Raw genomic sequence first — 22,934 nt, 5'->3', positions numbered from 1 at the left:
CCCTTAGCAGCGTGCCTGTCGCCCAATGTGAACCCGAAATATAGGAGAGAAGAGAAGTATAAAGAAGAAAAAACGTAGTGGGGGGTTCCCAGTTCAGGCCCCCGGCCCCCCCCCTCCCCGGCATAGTGCACGTCTAAAATGGCGTCGCCGCTGAATACTCAGAACACTCACCGATACAAAGTAACAATCGACGCGCCAGAACACCCAGGCACCCAACCTCGATGGTGACCCTAACCCTTAGCAGCCCAGAAAAACGATCCTCCCCCCGCAGCCCTGGCACACAATGCTGTGTCCCAGTCCAAACCTTTCGTCGCCATTTAATCAAAGTAGTGAAGGTACAATAATAATGAATGTCCAGGGGAAGACAGGTGATCTTGCAGCGTCCTAGAGCACAACATATTCCTGGAGCCATCCGCCACCCTCGACAGCCTCCCGATCAGCCATGCAGGTACAGGTCAATACAAATAGTCAGTCAGCGCAGTTTGAGTAGCATGACGACGTCCACCGCTGGTGAGAAGGTAGCACTGGAGTCACCTCATGCTTCACATCAACGGAGTTCCCGATGATTCCATGCGCCGGGGAGGCAGGCACCGTTCCGAAGAGACTTTCCGTAGCGATCAGGGAGGTCTCACAGACCAATTCACACTTGCCAGCATCATACAAAGATGTACAAAAAACACCCGTCCGGGCCTTACCACGAACTGAAGGGGGAGTCACTGAGCCATAGGCACCCGGAAAAAGTGTCAGCATCACATGCACTCGTGACACCGCAAACGTCGGGGTCCAAGTTCACAATTGATACTGCCGTTGCATCAGGGTGGGTATCCAAACCCCCTGCTCCTCGCCAGTTGTGCATCGCCGTCTGTGCCGGTGGGAGCGGCTCTGCAGGGACGACGCCATCAATCGGGGCCCACAGCATAAGTGCCGCCGGAGCCCTCACACAGGCCGCCATTTTGTCGACTATCAGGGCATCTCTCCAGTTGCAGACGGTGTAACTGCCGCCCCAGCCTTCGATCCGGTGGTCCCACACATTGCGCACTGTGCATCCGAGCGATGCCAAATCACAACACATTGGCTGGCTCCGAACCCCAAAACACGAACACAGTCCACTGCAGCCGATGTGCTTACATCTCCGTAAGGGGAAACAAAGAGCGATGCCACAGTCCTCCATCAGCGAGGCAACAATCAAGGGAGGAGGGAGGGTCCATGCATCACGGGGAACCACACTCCACAGCAAGGGCAGGGGCTCCTCTCGGGGCAAGATAAACGCTCCAGCGGGTGTCTGGCGCCACTCAGGTCCCCCTGGCCGATGTCGTTGTGTCCATGGCGGAGAGCCGCCGGAGTCACTACTAGCGGGTCAGGGCACATTCCGCCGTTCGACAAACCGTCGGCGGCGCCGCCGCAACAGCTGGATCAAGTTGCCGGAGGAGAACGTCGTCGGAGGCGGGAGCCCCGGCGACCATCTTGGCCGCCGGCCTGGCTCCGCCCCCCAGGAAGACCGTTTTTAATATGAGGGGGAAACAGAAGAGTGGCAGTTTGAGTAAGAGTCATTCCACAAACTGGAAATAAAAGATAAGGGGTGGCAGGATATAGACAATGTTCAGTAAATAAAGGGATAAGGATTCTGATGGGAAAAGCCCTAAACATCTGCATATTATGTCCCATTTTGTGGAAGGTGTGATAATTAATGAACCTGATAAAATCTGACACAAATTCTGAATGGCCCAGTGTTGGATTTTATAGGGTGGGATAATTATCTCAAGTGTCACCAGAGCACTTGTACTCGAGGCCTACGTAAACAGACTGTCATTGCACTTTGATATTTGTGATTTGTGTGTTGTTCTAAAAAAATGGAGAAAGAAAGGCAGAGCAAGATAGGGTGAGCAAGATGGGGGGAAATATACTAATAGAGTTTAAGTGAAAGAGAAAGCAAGTCAAAGGGAGAGGACAGAACGACAAATAAGTACAAAATCGGAAAAATAAAAATAAAAAAGGAGAGCAAAGTGAATTTACGAAATTGGTATGGTTCTGAACCGAGGAAGAACTAAACATACCTTGTCATTATTAAAATACATTAGGTTTTTCCCATCAAATCTGATAAACCTTTTCTGGAAAACATAATTCCTGTCAAGGGAAAAGAAAAATAAACAAACTGAAAAAAAAAACTTTCAAACAAGTCACAAATAGCAGAACTAGAGCTAATCAATGTAGTGTATTTACACCTGGGGGACTAATAACTGAAGTATAAAAGGAAATGATAACAAGGTCAACATATACAGGCTTTATTAAAGCACAAAGACATTTTACTTTTAAACCAATAACCTCTTCTCTACTCATCTGTGAAGGGTTTCTTGTAAGAGCTAGAGCAGGCCTTTGACCTACAATCGTGACAGTCTATCTTAACTGTGTAGCTCTGTAAGTGAACCTGTTATAGGGTCGAGATGTTTAAGGATGTTTGGGTTTCTGACAAGTCAAAGGCATGCTGTGACTTAATTTAGCCTGATTCTGAGTTCAATCATGTTATAAATGGCATGGAAGGGTTACCAGTTAGCCCCTTGTGTGTTTGGTGGGTGAACTTTGCCTTATCTGCAGTAGAACATACAACTATGCAGTGATGCCGACATGTAAAATCTCATACCATCCTGGTGCCGCATGAGCATCTACCTCTTAGATTTGTCATGGGGGGATCTCTGGGCTAATGGGAGCAATATGCCCTATGCACCCTGTTGAATGGAATAGTTGTTTAAGCCACTGTACTGTATGGAGGTTGATACCACAGAATAGCCTCATGGTATAGAGATCGGGCTGTCTTCTCTATTTATTTCTATTTTTGTGTCAATTTGTTTATTTAAGTTACTATCAGTGTTGATGGTTTCACTCTAATCCACAAAGAAACGCCTGAGGACATTTGAGTTTAAACTAGATCACTTTAGTCATTACAAACTGCATTGCTTTTTGTACATGGCATTGAACTGCTTGGTAGGTGCATTGTATTAGGTCATATATGCAATTTAATGATAGTTTGCTTTAATAGAAACTAATAAAAAAAATTGCAAAATAATAAAATCCGATATCATAACAGAAAATTGTTGATCCCTCCTTTATAGGAATTAACAGATGATTCTTATTACTTGTCAGAACTGGTAGGTAGGAATAAAGAAGCTGCAGTTTCAGGCACATGAAACCACTGAGTCTCAAGTCTCTTCTACATAGACTTCATGTATTCTGGACATGGTTGCAAGAGTTACCTGATTTAGATCCGATAGATTTTTCTAGGGAGTGAGGGGTGTGTGGCAACAGGTTTTTGGAGCCAGACTCACCAAAGAACTTCTGGATCATTTAAAGAACCTATTCTTCTGGCACTATAGACATTAAGCACCATTGTAAAATCAGCAACACAGAAAACATCCGTAATTGTACCAAAAGCGCTTTGCAGAAAGCCTTGGGCTGTAGAAGGAAAGTCTGTTTTAATTGATACAAGACAATCCTAGTTTACTCTGTGTATAAATTCAGTATCCTCTGTGAGCTTTCCCTGTGCATTCATTAGCCTCTGAAACTCCCTTCTCCTTAGTCTGTCATCATAGTAGGTATTAGGAAGGTTTTCACACACTGGACTTCGTTTTATAAATTTACATTTTTTAAGTGAAATGAATGCCTTTGCCACATTGCCCTCTTTCACCATTCCCATAGTGTACAGATGTTCACATTCTTGCACCTTCCCTCAGATGATGCATGGTATGACCACACACCATTTTGGATCCTTTGGCTATCTTTAATCGTTTAATCGTTTTCTGTCCTTATAAATGGACCATAATAATAATGTAAATTATTTCTGCTTTCGAGAAAGAAAAGTAAGACAATTCCTTGGAGGTATTTACCCATTGCAAAATATCCTTTCATTCCTCCTACATAGGCATGTCTGGAGCTTGGAGAGCAATGCTTTCATGGACCACCACAGGTCAAAACATGCTAAACCTCATTAAACAATGTATTCTGTTAGTGCAAAGGACTGGGAAAGAAATACATTCCATGTGTTTCCGCCACTGAAATGCAGATGGCCATGGTATTAGCAGTCGAGAGGGCTTGGGGTAAATACAGGACTGGACACTGACCCACATGTAATGGGCCTCTTTGCCTATTTTCCTGGTTTCCCAGGACCGGGCCTACTGGTCTATAGGTTGCGTAATCCAAAGTAACCGTAAAAATATTAAAACTATTCTTTAATATCTACAAGTTAACAGCAGTTACTTACTCTTGTCTTGAAGCAAGGTGGATTCTGTTGTGAACACCAAAAACGGAACATTGAGTTTTCCTATCTTATCTGCAAAGTTGTATCTCTGAGATGCTACACTTTTATATTTTTCTATAGTCAATGGCCTGAATTCCTAAACCACTGGTAAAGTCTAGAAACGAGATCAAGATTCAAATAATTACTTTACTGCCTTCCCAATGCGACCATTTGCCAGGTCAAGTAGATCACAATTTACATCAACAGTTGAATTCTTCATGCCACTGGAATGCTGCTCAAATTTCTACTAGAGACAAATGGGTGCCACTTTGTTGTTCTAACACTAAATCAATTACCTTTGAAGTGGAAATGTGGAGCGGGGAAAGAAAAGATAACAGAAAATCAACATTCCTGAACAATGATTAAACTAAATGTGACTTGGACAGTCCAAACTAAATACCTAAAACTAGTTATGTCACACTGTCGCTCAACAGTAACAGTCCCAGATTACCAAATAGGCAAAGTAGGAGCCCCGCAACAACGGATCAAAATAATATTGATTTGGTTTCGAAAGAAAGTTACAATCAAGCTTTCTTCAATTGTTTCCAAAAGATAGAAAAAAACTGAATCAACTCAAAGAAACAAAAACTTTAAATTAAAGACTCCACAAATAGTTGGTAAAATAAAAATGTGTTAGGAGATAATTTGTGAGGTGGACCTCGAAATTTTGTCTGCCTTGGCGCCTTCACCGGGTTTAAGCCAGCCTAAACAGTGAGATGTACTCTCCAAAAGCAAAGCTCTTCATATCCCCAATCTCCCACTTATGGGTGTTCAGTAAAGAACCCAAACTTTTCAACAAGTGTTTGTGGAATACTTTCATCACGATGAAGAAGAATCCTAGACTTGAACAAAAGCTGTGATTTCCACAAAGCCATAAAATGACCATTGTATTCCTACCAACGAAGAGTACTACCTAAAGAAACAATAGATGAAAATCATGTGTGCAGTCCTACACGTAAACAACAGGATTGTTACTGCCAGATGAAAATATAGCTACCAGTTTTTGTCCTACTGAATACATTTCCTAACAAGGAATCACACTTCTTCAGATAACCCTATAGGTCTGACTAAAACTGTCCCTGTAAAATGTCCTTTTTCAGGGTGAGATCTCTCTGGTTTCAGATTTCCAGATGCTCAACCTACCCTTGTGGGGAGAGTTTGTCCAACCAGCCGCTGTGGATAGGTCTGGATCGGTCGGTAAGTGAAGTAAAACTTGCATAGGGCGATATTGTCAGGTCATCCAAGATTTCATCTGGATACAGGTGAGCTGGCAGGCTGAACCTGCCTGTATTGACCTTCGGGACATCCACTGTGGAATAGCCTTCAGATTCGTTTTGCACAATCTGGGCGATAAGTTTGGATGCATTTCCGTCTGCAGCACTCTTCTCATTGCACATTTCATAATCATTCCTGTAAAAGAAGGTAAGAGTCTAACTTTAACTGTAACAAATCTGAAAACCTCCATTAATAAATCAAATTCCCAGCACTTTCCAACCTTCAGTCTTGCTGAGCCAAGAGTCTGCAAAATGGAAAGCCAACAATAAATGGTTAGGACACCTCTCAAATCATATGCTAGGTGACCATCCTTCCAGGTGTACAGAGGTTTAAGTTTATAATTTTGTTATAATGCACTAAGATGTGTACACCGTGAAACACGCTACCTGGACCCAGATATTTAAAATTCACATATGGATCAGTATTCATACATATTAAGGCTATTATAAGTCTGATATACAGGCCTATGACATATAGGTCTGTACTAAATATAGAGAGCACCAAAGACTAAGCAGCTCTATTAGTGTACAGTGGGAGACTTACTAGCCTGCCTAGTTGTGCATACCCTCCCGGTGCAATCTGCGACCCCCGCTGCTTTGACAGGGATTATCTGCTATAAGTGCTCATGGTAATGTAACAAGAATATTTTCAGCTATCATGCAATACCCACAGCCATCTAATTGTTTTTTCAGAAACAATTCCACAAAGCAGAAGTTTGTTTCGGAAATACAAAAAAAACCTCAACAGCCCCTGGGAGTTTTCTTCTTGCGACATGACAGTCCTTGTTAGGAAACATATACAACATAAGGCTAGCCGTGAATAGAATGGGCCATTCTAGTCACTGTTGCCTGCTATCCAGTGGTGGATGGGCGTCGATCAAAGCTTCCAAAATCTGGGCAAGCTGAAGATAATTCATCAAAAATCTTGCAAGTACCCCATTTTTACATGAAGCGAGAGAATCACGGATGTGGTGGGTGAGAGAACCGCTGACATACAATAGTTCCCATGATTCACCCTACTTCAAATGCCATAAGTCCTGCATATTACATTCCAATAGCAAGCCAGAGTCTGGCCTACAGGGTAATGGTTGACAATAGCTTATTGTCAAGAAACACATTTAAAGTCATTTTTTTCAAATGATGGCACAGTCTTTATACAGTGACAGATCGAATCTTCTTTTTTTTACTTTAAGAGCTGTCTTTTCAGTGGTTTCTAAGAATATCAATTGTTTTATGGATCTAAAGCCTAAGATCGCTCTAGGGAGGGATGAAGGGAATGTTTGTCTGAAAAGTTAGGAACTCAAAATCATTTGACTTCCGAAAAGTTTTTAAAACTTATATTCTTATTAGCCACTAAATCTGCTGCAATGAGGCTGCCGAAATACAGCAAGTAGTACAAAAGGGGGTGGTGTTAGACGAAGCATCTGAATCAATCAAACACTCACACCCAGTCAAAAGATCTGGGTTTAATCCATCACCATTCTTTAGCCCACTCTGCCACCCCAGTTCAGACATGGCTATATGCAAATCAGTCTGACCCTGTGCCTCATGGAAACAGTCCAGCCCGAACTGCCAAGCCATGTCTTCCCTGGACCGGAAACAAGCTTCCGAGGACCGGTTTCTGGCATTCCAGCCGTCTTCAGCCCGGCTTGCTTGCATCCAGTGGCAAAGTGAGCAAGGGACTCACGTCTGAGCATACCCTGCCACACTTATGGCGGCCAAAAGCGGTACAAAAGGGGGTAGTGTTAGACGGAGCATCTGAATCAATCAAACACTCACACCCAGTCAAAAGATCTGGGTTTAATCCATCACCGTTCTTTAGCCCACTCTGCCACACCAGTTCAGACATGGCTATATGCAAATCAGTCTGACCCTGTGCCTCATGGGAACAGTCCAGCCCGAACTGCCAAGCCATGTCTTCCCTGGACCGGAAACAAGCTTCCGAGGACCGGTTTCTGGCATTCCAGCCGTCTTCAGCCCTGCTTGCTTGCATCCAGTGGCAAAGTGAGCAAGGGACTCACGTCTGAGCATACCCTGCCCCACTTATGGTGGCCAAAAGCGGTACAAAAGGGGGTGGTGTTTGACGGAGCATCTGAATCAATCAAACACTCACACCCAGTCAAAAGATCTGGGTTTAATCCATCACTGTTCTTTAGCCCACTCTGCCACCCCAGTTCAGACATGGCTATATGCAAATCAGTCTGACGTTTTGTGTGTTACTGCCCGCTGTGTCAACTACTCTAGTGCATTGTCTGTAAAGGAGAGGTAGGGTTGTTTGTTGCACATGAAAGTTTTTGTGCTATCAGTACTTTTTTATTATCTTGTTTATTTAATGAATAAAATGTAAAGTGAATGAATAACCACATATGAATCAATCAATCGAATCCAGCTGATCATAACACAGTACAAAATACACTCTCTCTGTAGTTTTGGTTCTGGCTTCCAACTTACAAAAAGTAATTGACCTATTCACAGTCGCGGCTCGCATGACTCGGAGGTGGGGGGCGGAGTTGCGTGGGTGGTTTAAAAAATACATTTTAAAAACTTACCTGACCGGGTGCTGCGCCACCTCCGCTTGTGGCCTGATCCCTTTTCTTGCTGCTGAACAGGTATCCTCCCTCCTCTGCTCTAAGCCAATCACAACGTTGCAATGGTAGCGTTGTGATTGGTGGGGACAGTGCCCAGCCGGGCGCCTGTAGGGATGCCAATTTTTCTATTTAGGCTGCATGCAACCTACATAGAGAAAATGTAGAGTGTGCATGACTTGTTTGGTCGGCCCCAGAGGGTTGACCAAACAGTCAGAGCACTCAGTGTAGGCAAGCCACTCCTTCCCGACCCACCCACCCACCCGCCCCCAACCAGGCATACCCTCCCACCCACCCCCAACCAGGCATATCCTGCCTTCTGCTTTCTCACAGCGCAAGAAGCAGAACCATAAAATGGTATTTAAAATACCATTTTTTGCTTTTGCTTCTCGCACTGTGAAAAAGAAGTGGGGCGAGGCTCCTCCGCCCTAATGGAGGAGCCGTCCCTGCATATTCACATAGTAACAAGTGATATGGAAGAATGTCTTACTCTAGTTCCTTAGCCAATGTTGAAGTCGGTGTTGAGGAGTATGCTCTCACTGGATTCTTCACAGTCTGCAGAGGACAGAATTGTATTTAGCCTTAAAACACTTGCTTTACAAGTTGTTACTTTTAATTACAATAAGATCTTATCAAGTGTAAATGTTCAAGTGGATTATTCTCAGCGGCCTGATTATGAATTTGTAGGAAAAATGTGCATAGAAGATGCAATATTTGGTACCACAAATTTTATACGAGAACAAAACCCAATCCAAATTAGTGGAAGAACACTGTCTTGTATGTCTTGAGGTTCAAGGAAATGAGCAGCAATACTACCAGAACACTGTAGACAGGACAATAAAATATATATTAATTTGTATGCCTTTTTTTTACTACAGCTAGACATGTTTGCAGTGGTACCTAAATATTAGCTGTTCCGGTTATGGGAATCCTTTACCTTTATCCAATCTGGCTAAAATTAGGAAAGAGTGAATTTGTTCAATTACACAAATGCTGATTTCATGGTTATTATACCTTGCAAACTTCATGAAGGTTGCCAATTTTTTTTTAATGAAAGAAAGGAACATAATAGGTTGTTTAAGGAGACAAAACCTACTTTTCAGGAGAATGTTTGCACAGTAAACAAAATGTTTTAGATGGAAATGTCTTCCACAAGAGCACAAGCTTTACAATATTTTTTTAAAGTAATGCACTTCATCAAACACCACAGGAGAAATTAAAACTTTGCCCAATCCTAGTTGAAATCTGAAGCTACAGAAAGACAAAGAAGGAAAATATGATATGTGAGAAGCAGCAATCAGTAAATGGTGGATGGCCACCCGACCACTCATTTACTAAGTCGTTGAACACACAGAAAACAACAATGGTGCTCATTGACTGACAGTTATACTGATGTATTATAAGTAGACAATTGAATGACAGCATGACTTTCTAAATGAAGTTGATGAGTGGGCTCATATTTACATATTAACAAGATTTTAGGGTACCAGAGTCCAGCGCCGGTGATGGTTGAAAAGAAAAAAACACACTAGTGTTATTCTAAAGACAAGAACTGTGAATGTCAAAGAGTCAAGCATTGCCAGTACATCATCCGGTATTGCCGTATAAGGAGCAGATTATGGATGATTTCAGCCTAAGCAAACAAGTTGTTTTGGGTAAAAAGATTCCAGTTTTAGAACAACACTTCAAATATAAAACTCCAATTGGTTGTCATGATACTTTTTTAAAAAGTCAACTCCAAATGCATTGGTGGCTCTTGGCTGAGGGCCTTAGGGCTCCGCCCACCAAGCTTTGTAAGTTATGTGGATGGTAACTGCGAGGAGCAATTGACAGACCGCACATTTCCTAATCTTTGTTTTTCCTAATTAACAATAGTTCCTATTGTTAATTAGGAAATACAAAACCCAAACAGTCCTTCTTCTTTCTTGGCTGACACAAAAGTGAGGCAGCCAGGCACATTCAAACAGGCACATGCGCTTGTGAGTATGAGCCAAATCGTGTTTCATTTATTAATGTTTCGTTCTACAGCAGGCTTAGGGCTGACCTAGTGCCAGCCCTGGCCTACAATTCTTAGGCGTCTCAGGAGGCCACCCACTAATGACACTCATCAGCGTCACATTTTAAAGCAGCTCCAGGTATCTCGTGAATACGCCTTGTGTTTCCCTGGGCTGCTTGTCAATCACCAGGGCCGGCCTTAGGCATGTGCAAGCTGTGCACCTGCACAGGGCCACCAAACCCCAGGGGCCACCACGCCAATATATATCCTTAATATATTAATCCTCTGAGGATGGATACATATTTCGTGGTGGCCCCTGGCAGGGATTTGGCGGCCTGTTCCACTTCTAAACTCCCTGACCCCCTCCCCTCTTTACTGGCCAGCGCGCTCCGCCCCGCCCAGACCCCCTCTTCTGGGCCCCCTACCTACGCTCCGTGCCCTGGGCCACCATGAGCCTAGAGCCGGCCCTGCAATCACACATGTTGTTTGAGACACCCCACCATTTTCCAAGTTGCCACTGGGTGGTATGGGTTCAGCCAGTATCACTGACCACTCCCCTACCCCTCCTCCCGCCCCTCCCACCCGCTGGGATGATTTAAAACAGGGTGGATTTACAGCAATCTTCCTGCGTGTGTCAGCTGTATCCCGACACTCTCTGATCCACCTTTAAGGCTCAAAGCGAACACGACGAGCCATTCAGAAAATCACTCTCCTATGTGGCAATGAAGTCATTAGCACATGTGAGAGCGCCTTGAAATAAGTGAGCTCAGAATGGGCACTGTATAACAGGAAAACTTTTTGTATAGAGCACATCCAGCGCACACGTATTTCAAGACACTCTCATATCTGCTAATAAAGTCACTAGCACATTTGAGCACGCATTGAAATACGAGAGTTCAGGATGGGTGCTGTACTAAAGGACACCTTTTGGTACAAAGCACATCTTGCACTCACATATTTCAAGACACTCTCATATATGCTAATTACGTCATTAGCACATATGAGATTGCATTGGATTTCGAGAGATCAGAATGGGCGCTGAACAAACGGAAACCTTTTTCGTATGAAACCTTTTTCGTATAGCGCCGCATCCTGGGCTAAGCTACCAGCTTACTCTGGCCAAATGTAATACTTATCACCATCAGGACCCACACAAGGCACAACGTTTACCCTCTTAAGGGATGAGGATGAGGATGGCCCATCATCTGTCTCTGCAAACATCTGTAGGACACATTGTACTGAGTGTTCTGCTGTTTATTTAGATTCTAACACTAATTATCATCCAACTAGCATGGGTAGTAATTGCACTTTTTGGAGGGAAGCACTATCAGGTAGATTCATAAATGTCCCGATTTGTGAGTCCTTAATAGCGATTATTAACCCCTTCGCTGCGGCGGCTATTCTGCCGCAGCGCTAAGGGGGTAGGGCGGCCGCGCGGCGGTTATATGCTTGTGACGGAACCGCTCCGTCACGGCTCGCGGGTGAGCTGTGCTTGTGACAGAACGGTTCCGTCACGAAAGCGCCCGCTCAATGGAACGCGCCGCGCAGGCACGAAATCAGCGCTGCGCAGGCGCGCCGTGACGGAACCGTTCCGTCACAAGCACAGCTCACCCGAGGCTTGTGACGGAACGGTTCCGTCACAAGCATGCAAGGGGTTAAGGAATCGCTATTAAGGACTTGCAAATCGGGATTCATGTAGGAATCGCTAAATAAATTGTGATTCCTACAGCCTCCTTATTTGCGCTTAGCAATTTGCTAATTGCAAATAAGGATGCGATTTCAAGGGTGCTAGGGGTGTTCAAAGGACACCTTGTAGCACCCTTGAAATGTAATCTACATTGGTGTTGCACACACACATGTCCAAAGGGCATGTGTGTGTATAACATGCAACTTAGAAAAATGCATTTAAATGCATTTTTTTAAGTTTTCGCTATTTACAACGAGGTTTGACCTCGTGGTAAATAGCGGCCCAAAATTGCGATTTCGCAATTTTAAAATGGTTCATGAATTGCATTTAAGGAATCTCAAATAGAGATTCCTTAAATGCAATTCCTCGCAAATGTGCAATTTCATAAATAGCGAGTTTCGCATTTGGGATGATGGTCCCAAATGCAAAAATTGCACTCGCAAAGGGCCAGATTCTCAGAATCTGGCCCTTTGCGAGCCGATTTTCGTTTCATGAATCTGGCCGTATATGCTTAGTATGGGTTCTATACTGATATTATCCTATGCTACATTACTATCATACCAGCAACTAAATGGCAAGATTGTAAAAGCAGAGTTTACAATTTCCCAAAATATTTCCAATCTTTTTTGTAAAGTGAATGTGGTCTTGTGAAACAGGAAAATTATTGGTTTCTTACCTGTTGGTGTAGTTTTGCAGCTTGAAGAATTTTCTGAATTCACATGCAACACATTATTCCGCCATCTAGTAGTTTGGTCTGGAATTCTTGTATTTCTTATTTTGTTTTTTGTGGGCATCGACGCATCGACATACCACCATTTGATGTCCTCTTGCCACCATCTTCAGACTCTTTTTTTTTCCTCATCCTTCCTGGCAGAGGAGGGTGGGTTCGCTAGGGAATCCAGAAAATTCTTCAAGCTGCAAAACTACACCGACAGGTAAGAAACTATTCGTTTTGCAGCATGAATCTTTTCTGTATTCACATGCTGTGCATAGACTTTGCAGCGGTTTGCTGATCTTGTGGTGGCTGGGCGGAAGATGAGCTTTGGTTTGTGAATAGATGTTGTAAGACTTTTTGTCCTACTTTCGCTTTCTTATTCATTTGAATGTCCACACAGTAATGTCTTGAGAATGTTTGAGCTGAAGACCATGTTGCAGCCATGCAAATGTTTTGAATTGGAGTATTTGCTAGACAGGCGATAGTAGCTCCTTTCTTCCTTGTTGAGTGAGCCCAAGGAGCACCTTGTAATGTTTGTCCCATTTGTTGGTTGCATAACTGTATGGCGTGTGCAATCCTTCTTGCACTGGTGTTTTTGATTACAGGTCTTCCCAAAAAGCTATTAGCAAAAGATACAAAGAATTGCTTTGTGTTTCTATATTCCTTGATTCTTTCAATCTAATACATGACCACTCTTCAAGCGTCAAGCGTGTGCAAAAGCTTTCTCTGCGTGCGTTTTGGGATTTTGAAAGAAACTTGGTATTTGTATACTCTGGTTTATGTGGAATTTTGATACTACCTTTTGTATAAATTGTGGATCTGTTCTCATGACAATTTTGTTGGTATGTATTTGGAAGTAGGGTTCCTGTAGTGTTAGCCCCTGTAGTTCACTAACTATACGTAACGATGTTATTGCCGCTAAAAAGGCTGTCTTTAATGTGAGCATTTGTGGCGTTGCTTTGGGTAGTGATTCGAATGGTGCCTTCATCATTTGTGAAAAAACTATATTCAAGTTCCATGTGGGTGCTGGCACCATTTTTGGTGGTGCGATTCTCTTTGCTCCTTCTAGTAACCATTTGACCACATGAGAAGTGAAGAAACTTTCCCTGTTTCACCTCTTGTATACGCTAAAATTGCCGATAAGTACACTTTTAATGATGTGTAGCACAGTTTACTCTGTAGTAAATGGATTATGTACTTTAGCACTGTTCTCTCCTTTGCCATCTTTTTTTAAAGATGTTTTTTAAGGCACCATTTTGTATATCTTTTCCATTTTGCTGTGTAACATTTTCTTGTTGTTGGTTTTCTAGCTTTTCTTAGAACAGCCATTGTGTTTCTGGCAGTTTGAGATGCGCAAATTCTAAGTCCTCGGGAGCCATGCTCCTAGGCTTAAGCCTTCAAGGTCTGGTTGAACTACTTTTCCATTTTGTATTGTTAGTAAGTCTTGCTTTTTTGGTAATTTGTGCATTGTTCCTTAAGATATCTCCATTATCTCTGAGAACCAAGTCTGCCTGGCCCACAGTGGTGCAATGAGAATCATTGTTATTTGGTGGCTGATTTTGCATATGTTTATCACCCTGTTCAGTAGTAGTATTGGGGGAAAAGTGTAAGCAAATATCCCTGACTAGCCTATCCATAGCGCATTCCCTAGGGACCAATTGCAAGGTTGCTTGGATGCGAAGCTTTGGAATTTTGCATTGTGGGGTGTTGTAAATAGGTCTATTTGTGGTGTCCCCCCTTTCCTGAAAATCTTTTGGAGTTCCAATTGATTCAGTTCCCACTCATGGGATGACGATGTGTGTCTGCTCAGTTTGCCTGCTTCTACATTCTCCTTTCCTGGTAGGTGTATTGCTACTATGTCCATGTTCCTTGAAATTGCCCGGATCCAAAGCTCTTAAGCTAGAGTTTAGAGTTCTACAGACTGAGTTCTTCCTTGCTTGTTAATGTAAAACAGGGTGGTTGTGTTGTCTGTTTGTATCAACACCTTCTTTCCGTAGAGCTCTTTCTGAAATGCTTTTAAGGCTAAGAACACTGTTTTTAACTGTGAGATATTGAATTGTTTCACTGCATCTTGTTGTGTCCACAATACCCTCACTGTGAGGTTGTTCATGTGGGGTCCCCATCCTATCTAGGAAGCATCTGTTGTTATGGGCACATGTTGGGGTTGGTTGTGTGAAAAGTCTGCCCTGTGCTATGTTTGATTTGTTCCACCATGCTACCTCCAGATGAACTGTCTGCGTGACAACCACTAGAACCTCACAACTCCCTGTTGCCTGTGACCATTGTTCCTGGAGACATTCTTGAAATAGTTTAATGTGAAATCGAATGCTGGGAATTAAAATAATGCATGAAGCCATCATTCCTAGTAGTTTCACCACTGTTCTCACTGTCAGAGGTTGCCTCTGCTGGTTTGATGAGTCTGCTTGGGAATGCCTTTCCTAACACTTTGTTTATTTCTGCACCTAAGAACACTTTTATTTGTTCCGGCTCTGGTAAATTTTTCCCAATGAATTGAAAAACTGAGTTGAACTAGTGTTTCTATCACCTGTTGTATATGCTGTTTGCAGAGAATGTAGGAGCTTGCTCTTACTAACCAATCGTCTAGGTATGGGTGAACATGAATTCCTTGTCTTCTCAGATGAGCGGCTACTGCTGCTAGGCACTTTGTGAACACTCTTGGTGATGATTTTAGTCAGAATGTCAGTACTTTGAATTGGTAGTGTGTTTTGTTGACAACAAATCTTAACAGATGTTTGTGTCTTCTGTTCATAGGGATGTGTAAGTATGCATCCTTTAAATCTATGGTTGCCATGTAATCTCCTTTCTGCAATAAAGGTATTACCTCTTGCAGAGTGGTCATGTTGAATCTTTGTGTTTTTATGAATTTGTTTAGAAACCTTAGGTCTAATATTGGGCGTAATGTTCCATCTACTTTTGGAATTAGAAAGTACGTGGAGTAAATTCAGCTGTTCTTTTCCTTGTGTGGAACATGCTCTATTGCATGTTTTCTTTGAGGTTCCTGCACCTTTTGGAGTTGCTGAGATAATTCCCTTTTTGAATGTATCTTTTTGTTTGGTCTCCTGTTTGGAGGTTGTTTGTTTAGCTCTATGCAGTAACCATACTTTATTATGTTTAAAATCCATTTGTCTGAAGTGATTTCCTTCCATTTTTGATGGAAAAGTTTGAGTCTGCCTCCTACTGGTGTAGCATGCTGGAGGAACTGTGAACTTACAGAATGTTGTTTTTGAACAGATTGAGTCCTTGCGGGCAAACTCTGTGTTGTTCTTGGTGATTGTGCAAGTTATTGACTGTAGTCACTTAGTTGTGGCTGTGGTCCACCTCCTTGTGGCTGGTTTTGCCATGGCTACGCCTTCAAAAGGATTGCCTTCCTTGCTCATACTGCCAGTTCTGCTGCTGCCCTGGATGTTGACCCCGGCTTGCTCCTTGGTATGTTTGCTGATATGCGAAGAAGTAGGTTCGTGGATACCTCTACCTGCTGGTCTTCTTGTAGGGGTGCCTCTATGCATGCCTCTGAATTGTAGGGTGCCCATGGACCTTGCTGTCTCATTGACCTTTTTTAATTGGTTGAGTTTGTCGTCAACCACACTTCCAAACAGTTGTTCACCATTGAACAGTAAGTTTATTATATTGCTTTGAAATTCTGGCTTGAAACCAGAGATTCACAGCCATGCGAATCTTCTTTCTATGATGCCAATCATTATTTGTCTGCTTGATGTTTCTGCTGCATCTAGTGCTGACTGCAAACATGTGTTCGCACTAAGTGGCTATCTCTTCTTTGGAACTGTTCTGGTAAGTTCTTTAGTTGTTCTCCTACTTCTTCCCAATGTTGATAAGCATGTCTGTTCAGTAGTGCATTAGAATTATCTATGTGCCATTGGTTTGCCACACTTCTCTCTACCTTTCTCCCCACAAGGTCCATCTTCTTGCTTTCTTTGTCTGGTGGTGGCTCCACTGTGGTTGGTACATTAGGTCTTTTCCTAGCTGTGGAAGTAATAATAGAGTCAGCTGGTACAGACCCTCTGATGTATATAGGGTCCTTAGAGAAATGTTTGTACGTTTTCTCTCCTCTTGGTGTGAATGCTTTGAATGTTGCAGGCTCTTTAAAGGCCTCCTTTCCCTGATCCAATACACTTGGCAGCATTGAAAGGAATTGATTCCTTGATTGTGTTGGCATCAAAGTCTCTAACTGAAAACATGATTGGGGGTTTTCCTCTTCCAGCTGCACTCCATATGTTTCAGCTGCCTTTTTTATCACCTGATTGTACATCCCAATGTCATCTGGTGGTGAGTGCCTCAAAGGATATGTCTCCACAGCCTCCTCTGGTGATTCAGCAGTGAGATCTTGGCATTGCAGGCCTTGAGTCTCTGAGTTCTCCGAACCCGCATACGTGTGTTCCTCATCTTTCCCCTCTTCTCTGAAGAAGAATTCTTCGGGTGTCGTTGGAGGCATCAATTCCTTGACAACTTTCTCCACTTCCAAGTGAAAATCTTGAATTGTTTCAAGCTTTCATCAAAATCTGTATTGCACTGTAAAATACTTGCCATTTTGGATTCCACCCTTTTCCTCTTCTTTTCCATCTCATCCGCGTGAGTTTCAGTGTCGAGACCTTCAGCCCTTTTCGTGCTTGCGGACGCAGTTCCTGGCTTCTTTTGACCTCTCCTTTTTTGACTCCGAGGTGTCTTTTTCATGACCGTCTTTCGACGTCTTGGATCAGATAGAATGTTTGTCTTTGGATGCAACTGCGGTCGTCGAGTGCTTCGAAGCCGAGGTGGTCTTTGTGGATCTAGAGTCAGTGTTTCGTGACTTGTCTAGTTTTTTCGAGGTTGACGGCTCTCTTACCTCCTTCGAAGTCTTCTTGACCTCCATGACTGCGATGTCTCTGTCCTTGTCACCTTCTGGCCCTTCAGCGAATCTTTCTCTTCGCTGGAGAGGCCCAGGTCTCGAAGCGATGGTGGTGGACCTTGGCCATGCATGTTACAGTTGGCTCTTCTCTGTCTTTCTCTCACCCTCAACGTCTTTGGGGTGAAGTCGGAGCACGCGTTGCAATCGTCTCTTCGATGATCGAGAGGTAGGCATAGATTGCAGACCGGATGCTGATCTTTTTGAGCGTACTTGTGATGACAATTTTTGCAGAACTTGAGCAGTGTCTTGTCCATTGCCGCTCACAGGGAGCACCCTTATGCGCATTCTCAGATTGTCATCTAATGTTTAATGTTTTCCACCTTTAGTCGGACTCCGGCTGTTTGGATTGAAGTCCTGAAAGTCGAAATCTTGTACCACAGTCCCGCTGAAGTTTTTTCCTTATTTTTCATCAATTCTTCCCTCCAGCACCATCTGTATCGATTCAAACCGAATGGCAGAAAAAAATTATCTGAAGATGGGGACCAAAGGTGGGAGCTTCTGGAGGAAGCCCGTCAACGTCACAATAGGACACCAAATGATGGTATGTCGACGCCCACCAACAACAATAAAAGAGGAAATACAACAATTCCAGACCTAACCACTAGAGGGCGGACTTTTGCACAGCATGTGAATCCATATAGATTAATGCTGGAAAACCCAGTTATAGATCCTCTGCACTAATTTGGGTGATCATCGGCAAGTCACTTTAGCTTACTGTGCCTTTATAAGGAGTGGTTAGGAACAGCACAGCCCACTTGTACGTGCTACATAAAAATTAGGTGCTTCCCATTGAACCTGGAAAATGACTGTGGTAGGCCTTAAACAGCAATTCAACAATACAGAAACATGAAATATGGAACATCGTATACTATGCACAAAATGCAACAGCACAGTAAACAATCTCCTTACCTTATGGTCCTCCTGCTGTGGGGTGCGGCATAACACAGTCTCACAGTATGGATTGCTATCCTCCACATCCACTAAATAAATGAGAATCATGTCAACATCTTGCCTTATTGCTGAACACCACAAATCCTCACTCAGTCCCACTATGAAACTTCTCTAGATCCCATAACTAACACACTACATGAGTAAAGAGGAGGCCCTACTCTGTGTAAGACAAATTGCCATAAAATCTTTCACTTATTGGATTGAAGCATATAATTAAACATCATGTGGTTCTTGCATCATAAGCCTCTGTCAATTCCCCAAGAACAAACTATTTAAGCAAAGGGACAAAAAAAAACCAGTGAACAACATCTAACAAGATGACGGGGTAGCATTTAATACATCAGGAAAATAATACAGTTTATAGTAAAATGTGGAAAATTTACTTGTAGGCTTTAATGAAAAATAAAAGTGCATTTCATTGCAAAAATTGTAGTAGGCAACCATAACTACTTATACTTGGCCTCAAATGGCTGAAGCAATATTGCCTCACAAGCTGACATGACTAGAAATGCTTAAACGTTCCTAAAATGTTTCTTTCTTGACCTTCCCATGGACATGCTTTTCATAATGAGAAATAGTTGCATAAAGGTTTTCATCTAACTCTGCAAAATGTTTCTACTTCCACAGAGATCACTGGTAACTAATGATTAGAATTTGTCATTTAGTGAGGAATTGAAGCAACGATGTGAGAGAACACAGAGGCATTCAGTACCTATGTCCCTCAATTGAGTATGCAAAGCCATAAGACTGATTTTAAAGGGTCAGAAGTTAAAAGCAATGTAATGATGTTTGGAATGAGACCACAAGCATGGATTATCGTTCAGGCAAAAAATAAAAAACACTCATAATCAAGCAAACAATTCTCAGAGAAAAGAAATAACAATTGCCACCCACAATGATCTTAATGTCTTGACCTTGAACATTATTTTCAATCACATCAACCAGTCAAGCTACTTGAATGGGTGCTAGACCAAGCAAACATTATGGAGCTTGAATATAGTCTACTTGGTGCATGTGGCCACCTGTGAGAGAGGACTGAATAATGAATGGCTTCACTGGTATCTTATTACAACGTTGTTGGGGCAGAATGTCCCCTCCATGGTAATGGACGTGCAATCCTAAGTGCCACAGCTTTAGTGATAACTGGATCCTTGGTGCCAATATTTCATCATAGGTGAACACGGCTCATGCGTGTGCACCATGACTTAGGCCCGATCCCTGATTGCGGTCTTGTCAGAAAAGGAGGGCCACACAATGCATTAGCCTGGTAGTGGTAAAGAGTTGCTGATCTTAAGCCAGAGTTAAGTAGAATGATTGCGGTGTTGGCATTATACCATTTTTTGTCATAGTGATCAATAAAGTAAACATGACTTTTCACTTGTGTAAGTGGAGTGAGGCCTAGTGGCCCACTCATGTAAAGATCTGCTGCTCTGCACCTAAATCACCCTTGATCTACATCATGTTAGTATATAGCGCTGCACAGGCACTTGTGATTGTGTGTGCAGAGATATATGTGTGCCTGTGTATGGTACGGTACACGGAAGTCTGTGGGTTCTATACTGGGAAATCCAGAACTTTAGAGAGGCATGCAGAGTAGTCATTCAAGACAGATTTGTCAATTGCTTACATTCCTGATAGCTAGTTGAGGCACACACTAGAGGAAGATAGAGCTAAGCTCTTTTGTGGTCACTGGTTCACGGAGCCTGGGCACATCTCAAGGAGGAGAAAGGGCTGATACGGAAATCGTAAAGAATAGTGCTGGGGGTCTTGGTGACCTTTTGATATGCATATATCAGTGAATTTGACATCTTGATGTGATCTTCTGGTCCCACCTATAATCTGTGTGTGGGGCTATAAAGTTTGGAGTGGCTTCTGCTGTGACAGACAGCTTCCTGGGCGAAGGACACATCCCCGGGGTAAACCCCCACATCACAAACTTCAAAGACTCAGGCACGAAATCACATCTATGCCTGGAAATGGATTACAAAAAAGGTGAGCTTGAACCTACCAAATTTGTCAAACTGTATTTGTACATCAGCATGGAGATGCTCAGCACGACTTTGTGTTGTGACCAGAACTGGGGGCTGAGGGCTAACAGTCTCCTTGCTGGGTGAAGGGACACTGTCCAGGAGAATCAAACTACTTGGCCTGAAGCATGGAGCACCAGCATCTGCCTGCCTGCCAGGACCGCAGACCCTGTGAGTAGGAGAATAGCGCCTGGAGGGAATGAGGTCCAGCCTTCTCCTGGCCTCCAGTGGATCTCTGAAGCAGAGATTCTAGGTCTGCATTGCATGTTGCACCAATCGGTCTATCTGTCCAAGTGCTGCTGTTTGAGATCCCAATTGCCAGAGGGAGCCACTTTGAAGTGCAGGGTTGTCACCATGGTACAGTGCTATGGCAAGAAGCAAGCTGTTGCCCATGACGCAAAGGGGCACTACCTTACGGGTGCTGTTGCAACCCCGGTTGCCAGGTGGGTCAGAGAAGAAGATCAGCGCCATCACCCTGATACAGAGCTGTGACAAGAAGTGGTCCATTGGCCATGCAGGGTTGTGACCCAAACTGACAGTTGCACAGAGTGTACTGTTCATGATCTTAGTATGACAGTTAGAGGCTTGTAGAACTTTGGAGTAGATTGCATCATTTAGAATGTGTATATAACTAGGAATCATAGAATGTACGTGCACTCTGCCCAGGATCTTCCTTAGGGCTACCAGCACTCTTTTCTTCCTGTTTGCATCATAAATTAATTACGGAAGGGAAAATGAGTCCTAAATATTACAAAGAAGTTATATTTGATGGTAAAAAAAAGAAACATTTGAACCTAGAAAAACAGGTAATTTAGTATGTTACAGATGTTGAAGTCGTTTTTATTCTGCTAACTTTGACAGGTGCCGAGCAAGAGCTTCTTAATGTCTTGAGTGTGGCATTGTTGGTCACTTTGCAAAGGCTTGCAGAAGAAACATAAAAGCAAAGTAGCTTGCGTACAAGAAACCGAACAGTGCAGTGATTCTTCTTCTAGTGATGATGAAGTACAAACGCAATAAAAAAAAATGTTGTTTTAAATATTGCTGATATTTCTTCTAAACCCATTTGTCAGGTATCACTTGGTGGTGTCCTGGTTTCAGTTAGCTGCTGATTCGAGCTCCCCATACACCATCATTTCTAGACTGGTGTGGGAGGAATTATTTATTTTGTGTATTGGCAGTGGATTGGAACCTAGTGACATTGCTCCTGAAAGCTATGAAGGTGAGAGGATTGACATTTTTGGCTTTAGAGTGCTAGTTTTTCGATTTAAAGGTAGACACGCTACAGGGAAATTATATGTTGCTAAAGAAGGAATATCAGTCTTAGGATGGTTAGACCAAAAGAATCTTAACATCATTTTTTACCCTAATAGCAAGGAGCAGGTTCTTTTTTCATGTGATGGTGAAAATACAAAAAAGTGGGCACTAGAAGAGTTTCCTACTGTTTTTTCAGCTCAAATGGGTGAACACAAAGGATTTGCGCACAAAATTAATTTAAAGGAAGGTGCCGTACCTAAAATACATAAAGCATGCAATATACCTTTCATTGTTAGAAATGAAGTTAAATGTGAACTGGACAAATTATTGGAGAATGATGTAATTGAAACAGCTAAAGCTGCAGAATGGGTTTCTCCATTGGTTGTTGCCCGCAAGGCCAATGGAAAGGCCCGTTTATGTGTTGATCTAAGATACCGTAATAACAATATTCTAATTGATCAATTTCCACTTCCTAGAATTGATGAGATGTTGTCACTTTCACACAATGCCAAATGTTTTTCTACCCTGGATCTTTCCTCCGCTTATCATCAGGTGGTCCTTGACCCTGGAAGAAAACATCTGACCAAATTTTGCACTCGCTTTGATGTTTCAGATTCAAACGCATGTCGTTCGGGTTAGCCTCGGCGGTTGCGGTATTCCAAAGGTTGATGTCCAATCTGTCTGGTCATATGTTTGAAGTGGTTGTCTTTCAGGGGGACATTTTAGTCATGAGAAAGAATTAATCTCAACACAATTCGATTCTAAGGAAGGTTTTAAGAATACTACGGATTAAAGGATTAGTTGCTGAAGGTAGCAAATGTAAATTTGCAGAAACTAAAGTCACTTACTTAGAGCATGAGATCTGTGATGAAAGAATTAAACCCAAGGCTAAATTAGTTGAAGCTATTGTTAATTCGCCGCACCCAAGTCCAAAGACGAACTGAGATCTTTCTTAGGATTAGCAGAATTTTATTCGAAATTTGTTATCAATTCTCAAAAAAAACATATGAAATGCATCAGTTAATGAAAAACAAAGCACCATTTGTCTGGGGTATTGTGTCTCAGAGGGCATTTCTGGATATAACACTGGCTATCGCCAATGCCCCTACTTTACAAGGTTTGGACCCATTTTTCTATATGTTTGTAACAACAGATGCAAGTGGCACTGGACTTGGAGGAGTTCTCTCACAATTGACTGAGCAGGCTAAGGAAGTCGTGATAGCTTTTGCTTCA

General features: G+C 42.8%; 1 protein-coding gene across 3 annotated transcripts in view; it reads right to left on the bottom strand.

Annotated features, from left to right (window-relative positions):
- ARAP3 (ArfGAP with RhoGAP domain, ankyrin repeat and PH domain 3) overlaps positions 1–22,934 on the bottom strand; it is a 541,910-nt gene that overhangs the window by 296,651 nt on the left and 222,325 nt on the right. For all 3 annotated transcript variants that reach the window (XM_086931355.1, XM_086931357.1, XM_086931356.1), the window contains exons 4-7: positions 18,379–18,449; positions 8,638–8,702; positions 5,432–5,698; positions 2,055–2,124 (exon numbers count right to left, since the gene is read on the bottom strand). In XM_086931355.1, coding sequence (XP_086787481.1) covers positions 2,055–2,124; positions 5,432–5,698; positions 8,638–8,702; positions 18,379–18,449 — 473 coding nt within the window. The remainder of the gene's footprint in view (positions 1–2,054; positions 2,125–5,431; positions 5,699–8,637; positions 8,703–18,378; positions 18,450–22,934) is intronic.

The sequence above is a fragment of the Lissotriton vulgaris genome, chromosome 7 (genome assembly GCF_964263255.1).
Source record: "Lissotriton vulgaris chromosome 7, aLisVul1.2, whole genome shotgun sequence".
NCBI lineage: Eukaryota > Metazoa > Chordata > Amphibia > Caudata > Salamandridae > Lissotriton > Lissotriton vulgaris.
Note: the sequence above shows the minus strand (reverse complement) of the source record. Positions and strands in the feature narration are given on the sequence as shown.